The sequence below is a fragment of the Terrapene carolina genome, unplaced genomic scaffold (assembly GCF_002925995.2).
Source record: "Terrapene carolina triunguis isolate 2854851 unplaced genomic scaffold, T_m_triunguis-2.0 Scaffold84, whole genome shotgun sequence".
Classification (NCBI taxonomy): domain Eukaryota; kingdom Metazoa; phylum Chordata; order Testudines; family Emydidae; genus Terrapene; species Terrapene triunguis.
The window spans coordinates 18,842,277-18,850,599 of record NW_020664435.1 but is presented as its reverse complement, the minus strand read 5'-3'; the positions used below and the strand labels follow the sequence as shown (position 1 = coordinate 18,850,599).

The window sequence follows — 8,323 nt, the reverse complement described above, 5'->3', positions numbered from 1 at the left end:
TGTTAGCCTCCTTTTCTTTTAAGTGACAGACTGAAGGAGCATTATTATGAGTTACTAGAAGAAGCATTGCTCTTACCTTTACCATTTAACTTTCCTTTTAGATGATTCTCATATTCCTCGGAACCAAACTTTTATTTAAACAAAACCCACTGCATTTTACATATTGATTTAAATAGAGCTATGTTTAAATATGTTAATTCCATTTAAACATCATTTTAAAAAAGGCAAAGCAAACTGTTGCTTTGTTTCAATTGAAAACTTTGCAGGCCTCAAACATCTACATTTGTAAAAAGGCTGCTTAGAAATTTAGCTTATTTAGAATAATTCCTGTTTCCAGTTTATTTTAAATGCCCATAAATTTGTAGGATCAAGTTCCTGGGTGCATCACTCCTTTACAATTGTTGGGAGATGCTATAAACAGTTATATATTTCACATTAAGGCACAGAGTGCAATTTTGGAAATCTGAGTTCTGTGTACATATTTCTTTAGTTACTGAATTTCACAGGGATTCAATAATCTGGCAGAACGCAAGTCCTATATTTAATAGAACAGGTTAGGTTTTCAAAGAGAAAAAAGTTCTAAGGCAAGAAGAGTTGGCTAGGATTTTTCACCAAAATTTAAAAATTGTATGCATTCCCATAATATCAGAAAGAGATATTCAGTTCTAGGAAACCCTCACAGTAATATTTTTACAGCGGTGTTCACCGACATCTATGGACAATAGCGAACTGATATATCAACAGTTTTAGTCCTCCTGGGCTTTATGAGCTTCTTGTTAATAAACTACAGTCCTTGAAATTAACAGATTCTGGGCCCAATAGAAGAAGGTCCCTGGGTCAGGATAGAATAATTCTTTATACACAACAGTTAGGTACGTTTTCCCCCCAATGCCTATACAAAGTTGGAGTTCATCATGTTAATTAACTTTTTGTGGGTAGAGGTGGTGGTCTTATGCTATCTAAAAAACATCCCCAGAACATTTCTTTACTTTGGATTTTTAAGAAATAATGGTCTTTTTAATATAAATTGACCGTTTACAATCAATCCAACCTAGAGGGAAGGGGAAAAAATTAAAGAAGTATATGCAACCCAATTAATTCATACACAAAAGATCAGCACATTGGTCAATAGCAGATGCTAATGCATTTTCTTTAATTTCAGCTATTGCTATAGTTTTCATACAGACTGACTAATTATCCATTTTAATGTCTCAAGTGCAGTTCACATTAGATACTATAGTTTAAAATTAGATTTGATTCCTTGTATTCCCTTGTTGACATTAAAATATAGAGAATTATTCAGACCGCAGGAGTTTCAGGTAAATGACAAAACACCTACAGTGACTGCATTAAAAAAAAAAACAATTAACTGACCTAATGGAATGTTTTATCTGGAGTTTATTAATACCATTTAAAATATTACAGATAAAAATCAATTACATATTTCATGCATTTAAAATGCAAATCTAAAATGTTCCAGCGAAAGGCTTTCCATTTCAATGTGAAATATCCAAATTATTTCAACATTACAATGAGACAAATAGTTTGCAGCATTTGCAAACCGCTAATGTAGTGTCAGGAGTGTTTATTAACATTTATCAATATTATTTTCAGGAAATACACATAGGCCAACGTTAGTTCAGTTTCACGTGGACAGTTTATTTAATACATGGGTTTTGGCAAACCCACTTTATGAAATATAGGAGAACTCTCACTTTAACTATACCTGAACTGCCAGCAAATGCAAATAAGTACATGCTCCATTAAATTAAATGTCATTCAACATTTATCAAATATTGTTTGCTTACAGGTTTATGCCTATCTAAATTAATATTCAAGCAAAAACTATATCCTGAAGTGCGATCTGAAGATACACTTCAAGAAACAAGTCCAGGAAAAAAAAAAGGCAGTTTACTAGGACTGCAACAATAACGCTTAATATTTTCTCGTGACAAAAGAAAAAAAAAGCTCAAGTGTACTTCAATATATTTTCAAATATTTACTAGAAGTAATGTACAAGAAAAATACTATACAAAATCGTCTCCTGAACAACTGCACCTCACACCGATACATTGGTGGAGTTATATTTAATTGTTAGCTAATCTAGAACGATTCCCCAGTTGTACAAACCATTAGATTCAGATGCATTTTACAAATATTTTATTTTCCTATTTCTCCCCACCATCCTCTTTTTGGCATTCGATCTACAGCTTCGCTTGAAACCAACGATGCTTCTTCATTGGATTTGAATTTAATTACCAAAAAATAAATTTAATCCTAATTATTTTCGGCGTACCGTGTGAATGTACACTAACGGGAACTATACAAATGGACGGGTGGACTAGCAAACGAGATTAAGTTTGGAAAGTGGGTTGGAAACCTATTTTTCAAAAGGACAAATACAGTCACGCTGGTCTCACTGGAAAGCAGTGCTTTAAAAAAAAACTATTAGATCGGGGTCATTTTAAATTAAATATTAGCGCTGTGTTTCAGAAACAATTGCAAAATGTGTTTATAAAAAACTTTGAAGTTGTTATAACACTCCAAAATCATTCCCTCCATAGCCAGAAAACAAGCCCGCGATATGTGCCACTTCTTCGGCAACGTTGAATTGCTCCCAGGCGTATCTTTGATGGTTGGAGTGTTTTGTTTTGTTTTGTTTTTAATTATTATTTATAAGTGTAAAAAGCTCTTGACCTGTGAAATGGCGATTACGTTAGGCATTTAACTGCTTCCAGCATGTGATGTTTAAATAAACACGGAAGGATTTTTTTAAATTTTATTTTGGGGGGGGGGAGAAAAGTCTCCAATCCCATTTTCACCCAAATGCTTCAAGTGGCAGCACTGGGCGCTTTCTGCCCCCAACTTTCTCAGTGAGACACACTACGCTGGCCCCCATCTCGGACTCGCTCGCGCTATTTTGTTCCGATCTGCCTCCTCCTGGGCCGCTTTTCCCCTAGAGCTTTTCTTGTCTGGCCCCACGTTCCCCTTAACCCACGCGCGAGCTAGCGAGGGAGCCGCGCTTGGACGGGGCTGGCACTGAGCCAGCAGCGGAAGCTGCGGGGAAGGGAGGCCCTGGGGAGAGTGTCCGTGAAAACAGTGCACGTTACTTACATGTCCATGGCCCCTTTACACAGTTACTCCCGCGGGGGAGCGGGGGAGGGCGCCCAGCCCCAGCGTCTCCCCCGCCCCCCGCCGCAGCCTTCACTCCAGGCCGTTCCTGTGGCCGGGCTCCGGCGGCTGCAGCAGCTCCGGGGAGTGGCAGGGCGGGCTGCCCGCCGCGCTGTGCTCGCTGTCGGTGTCGCTGCCCTTCTTGCCCCCGCTGCCGGAGCCGCCCCCGCCACCACCCCCTCCGCCGCCGCCGCCGCTGTGGGTCTTCACGTGCTTGCTGAGGTGGTCGCTGCGCATGAAGCGCTTGTTGCAGACGGGGCAGGCGAAGCGCTTCTCGCCCGTGTGGGTCCGCAGGTGCCGCTGCAGCTCGTCCGAGCGGGTGAAGCGCTTGCCGCAGAAGAGCCAGTTGCAGACGAAGGGCCGCTCGCCCGTGTGCCAGCGCAGATGCGCCTTCAGGTGCGACGTCTTGCCGTAGACCTTGCCGCAGCCCGGGATGTGGCAGCTGTGCAGCCCCTTGCGCCGCAGGCTGGCCCCGGCCGGCCCCAGCCGCTCCGCCTCCTGGCAGTTGGGGCAGTCGCAGGTGGCCCGGCCGGAGTAGCGGCGAGCTGAGGAGCGGGGCGAGCCCCCCAGCGGCGCGGCGGGGCCCCCGCTCAGCATGGAGCCCCCGGCGCCGGCCAGCGGCGAGGGGGCCGAGTCCGGGTAGGAGCCGGGCAGCACGGGCTTAAATCCGTCCATGAGGTGCTGCCCGGCGGGGCTGAGCAGGTGCGAGGAGGCGCCGCTGCTGAAGGCCGAGTGGCCCAGGCCCGAGTAATCCGAGTTGTAGCCGCCCAGCGGCGAGTGCAGCGAGGTCTGGAGCCCCCCGGCGGCCGGGTGCAGGGAGCCCTGCAGCGCCGCTGCCCCGCTGGGGTTCTGCACGTCGATCCAGCCGGCGCCCACGTCCCACCAGCTGGAGGCGCCGGCCGAGCCCACCTCGCCGGCGCCCAGCCCCGGGTGCGAGGGCTTGAACCAGGACTCGTAGGGGTGCGCCATGCCCACGCGCGGGTAGATGCCCTGCAGCCCATCCACCGACGTGTGCACCTTGGAGAGGAAGACGGGCTGGTGCGCGGCCGCTTCCTGGGACGAGCCCCCGCCGCCTCCGCCGCCGCCGCCCCCGGAGCTCACGGGCGCCTGGAAGACGGAGTAGTCATTGGCGAAGGGCGAGCTGGCGGCGGCCGCGCTGCTGGAGGTCAGCGAGAAGGCGCTGGAGCCCGGCGAGCCGCCGCAGCTGAAGGAGTCCGAGACCAGGGCGGCCGCCGCCGCCGCAGCAGCCGCTGCCGCCGCAGCCGCCGAGGAGCCGTTCCGAGAAGCGCCCGCCACCCCGAAGCCCGACAGGCTGGAGCCCACCACGTTGCAGCTGCCCGAGGAGGAGGAGGAGCGTTTCCAGGGGTGGAAGCCTTTGCCGAAGGAGGACGCGCTGTCCGAGAGGGACGAGGGAGACGGGCTGGGGCTGCCGATCTTATTGCAGGTGGCGGCGAGCATGGCCAAAGGAGTCGAGCCTAACCTCGGTTCTTCCTGCGGAGAGAGGGACAAGAAGGGCATCAGCTTCAGAGCCTGCCCTCGAAACAACCCTCCCCACCGCCAGCCTCCCATCGCGTCTCTGCCCCTCTCCCCAATCCGCTGACCCAGGCTCGCTCCATCGCCACCACCCCCGAGAAAGGAGATAAAGTTTTTCCAGGCTTCCCCTGAAATGGGCTGGCTAACGAGAGTTGGGGTTTATGTAGCCTCTGGCTAGCTGGAGTATTTTAACGCTGATAAACCTAGAGGGGGTGAAAAAAATTATTTATTTCCGCGATGCTAAAACTAAACCCCCTCAACCCGGAGGCAGCTACGTTGCAGCTTGTCCTCCTTTCCCCAGGAACTAACAGGTTCGCTTCTCTCAGGCCAAAAAAGACCAGGTTGCAAAAAGTGGCTAGACAGTCTTATCTACGTACCAATAAACAAACATACAAGTTCAACGTACCTGCTGGACGCGACGGGCTGAAAAATGTTAAAGGGAAAAAGAAAACCACAATCTGTTGCAAATTAGCAATTGCACACGGACGGAGAAAGTGCTGCTTTTTTCCTCCAGCAGTCACATGTAAAGAAGAGAGGACACTTCACCGGGGATACAGGAACAGCACAGCCTGGGCGCTGTAGGTTGCTTCTACAAATGCCCTTAAAACCTTTTCCTGCACACTGAAAAGTGACTCTGGCCCCTTTCCCCCCCTCTCTTTCTTTTCTCCTAAACTCACTTGTACTTAAGAAAAAAAAACTCAATAGAGGAGACTGATAGCCCTAGTCAAGACAGGGGCTATTTTAACCCCCTCCAATCGACAATAAAAAGAAACTAATTAAACCAGCAAGAGAAAAAATCCTTAGACTCACCCCTAGAAGTGAAGTTGCCATCACACAAAAGTGCCCTCCTCTCAGAGGATCTTTTTTATATTGATAAATCAGAGGCAGTGTTTTTTTTAGAGGTGTGCAATACAATGATCAGTTCCGCCCATTCCACCACAATTGTAGCTCCCTCTCAGGCTTTGAAGTGCCGCTGAGTCCCAGCCAGCCAATCTACAGCCTCGCCGGGCCTCTCAGATACGTTACTGCGTGAGGTCATCAGCACCACCAAACGCATTCAGCAGCCGCGCGGCAGCAACAGCGGCGCTCCAAAAAGAAAGACAGAGAGAGAGATTGCAAATTTAAGGGAGGGTGCACAAATACAGGGTGCCCACAAATACTCAATGCAAATACCCAAGTGCATTTCTGCTCCCCCCTTCCCAGTCCTTTTCTTGATTCTAAAAACTCCCTGCAGCATTTTCAGTTTAGTGAGTGTCAATCGTTTCATTCTTTTGTAGCTCTTGTTACTCTCCTGCCTTTCCACCTTTAGCAATGTATACGTAGTCGGGTTTTTGTGGCTAGAAGTTATGGATTGTGCCTTCTGGTGGACTTTTTTGGTTTGTTGAGTATTTGGTGTGGATCCAAAGGCCCCACTTTCCTGATGGGGTGTTTGTTCCCTTATAGCTAGCTAGTTCTGATTGCAGTTCACTTCGTTTTGCTTTCAGACTATTTATCTTTTCAAGGGAAACAGGAAAATATTTAAGTTCAATGATTGTCTCCCCACAGTTAGGTAGATTTCTATCCGGATTCCTTTTACATTGCTGTTGCTTTGTGCGAATGTTTTTGGCAACCCAGACTAAGCCATATATCAGGCACGTGGGGACAGTGCCAGTGCCCTAGGTTATAGGTACACGGAGATAATTTGTGGTATATATTCTCAGAAAGTGTCATCAGAGTTTTAGGAACACGGCAGCTATACAACAGTGTAAACAATATTTCATTTGCTATTCCTCTTTGTGTATTGAAAATACGCAGTTTAATCTCTTCTCCTCTGACGTCCAAATGTTGATAGTTTAAAGGTGGAAGTTATTAATACTGTGAGCAATGGAGAGCTGCGTTGTTTTGACTGGCCTACTATGTTTGGGGTTTTTTTGTTTTGTTTTTTTTGGTTTTTTGTTTGTTTTTGTTTGAATCAAATGCATCAGAGCTTCCTAAAACTCAGAAAAAAATGCAGCTGTCTTTGGATGAGGTTGTATCATTGGTGTACATTTCGGGTAGTAAAGTCGGCTTGGGTGTTTGTTTGGGTTTTTGACTTGTTTCAATGTTGCGGGGATATTGAGCATACATCATATCTATTGATTAAGGGGGTAACGTACATTATCATACTTTGAAGTAAGAGTGAAGTAAATTAATGAACTGCTTTCTTTCTCTGAAGACTGACGGTTACCATAAATGTCGTGTTTCTCTCCGCGAGCTGCTCTGAATGATTTTAGCCTGTTGAGAAGGCGTGACAGGCCAGCCCAGAAGGAGGAAGGGGTGGGGGAAGGAGGGAACTCCGTTTAACAAATAAAAAAGAATTAACTTCATTGCTTTGGTCTCCTTCTATAATGATATTCATTTTACAGACCTAATGCACACTTGTTTAAATTTCGGGTTTAATTCTAATCAATACCATCATCCGGTAGAAAAGGGGGGGAGCATTTTCGTGAGAGACTCCCTTGTATAAATGCTTATTAACTTTTATCTCTACTTCCTTTATCTGTTGGAGCTGGAGTGTAACTATTAAGACATAGATCAGAAAGCTTAAGAGCAAAACACGCATTTTAAGCAATATGCTTTTCAAGCGGAATAGAAAATCGCATTTTGTGGCGTGCCAGAGCCTGCACAAAGATCATTTACTGTCAGCCTGATAAAGTTCCTCTATGTCTGTTACAATACATGAGCAAAGTACAATGCTTAAGTGATATTTTTTAAAAAGAACCTCTCTAGTTAGGTCTTTAATTAGATCGCTTCCACGTTTGTCTGCATTTTGTATGAAATGAGCCTTTTATGAAGTTTGTTTGTTTGTATACTTTTACTAACTTTTCTTTTTAAATTTTGTTCTGAAAGATTTTATTTTTCAGTTTATTTTCCTCTGTCAAAATAAATAAAGCCGTGAGACATTGACATTGGAAATAATGAAAAACTCTTACAAAAATCCTCTATAACGGGAACTCGACAAAAGGTTTCAGGGGAAAAACATAATCGTATGTTAATCCCTAAAGGCAAATACATAATCGTAACTGAATAAAAAGCTCAAAATTGGGTCAGTAGCATCACTCTGATGGTCTGATAGTTTCACTGAAACTGGAAAAACAGCAGCTCTGAAATTTGAGAGAAGTGAGCTGATCATTTCTGAATTCACCCCAGGAACATCTGTAACCTTCCCCTTTTGTATACATTGCCTGCTGGGCAGAGGATTTAAGAAAGCTTACAATTTTGTTTGCATTTGCGTTATTGACCACTACACTTAAGGGTGTATTACAGTAAGATAATATGCAGGTTTGTGGGGAGGAGGGGAGGAAAAAATGCTAGCAAGTAAAGGCTTTTCCGAAATTAATTAAAACTTTTTTTCCATTTGAAGTTTAATGTACTGGGGTAGATAAATGTTCGTGCTGTTTCTTGAAAACCTGTGGGATCCACTCTCAATAAAGCGAAAATCTATTAGCATTCTGTATGCATCTGCGGCATAAATTTCATTTGAATTTCAAATTTAATAAACCAGGAGGTTTTTAATCATCCCTGGTTTTATTTGTTTGATATTAACATGCTTATTGACCGGGTCTGTTGACCAGTTTGATCATTACAGGACAGCAAAAAG

General features: G+C 45.2%; 1 protein-coding gene across 1 annotated transcript; it reads right to left on the bottom strand.

Annotated features, from left to right (window-relative positions):
* Positions 1–3,204: 3,204 nt before the first annotated feature.
* On the bottom strand, positions 3,205–5,535 carry SP8 (Sp8 transcription factor). The gene is made up of 2 exons (XM_024219735.2): positions 5,515–5,535; positions 3,205–4,662 (listed from the first exon to the last, which is right to left on the bottom strand). Exons 1-2 carry the CDS (start codon positions 5,533–5,535, stop codon positions 3,205–3,207), a joined length of 1,479 nt encoding a protein of 492 aa, XP_024075503.2.
* Positions 5,536–8,323: the final 2,788 nt, after the last annotated feature.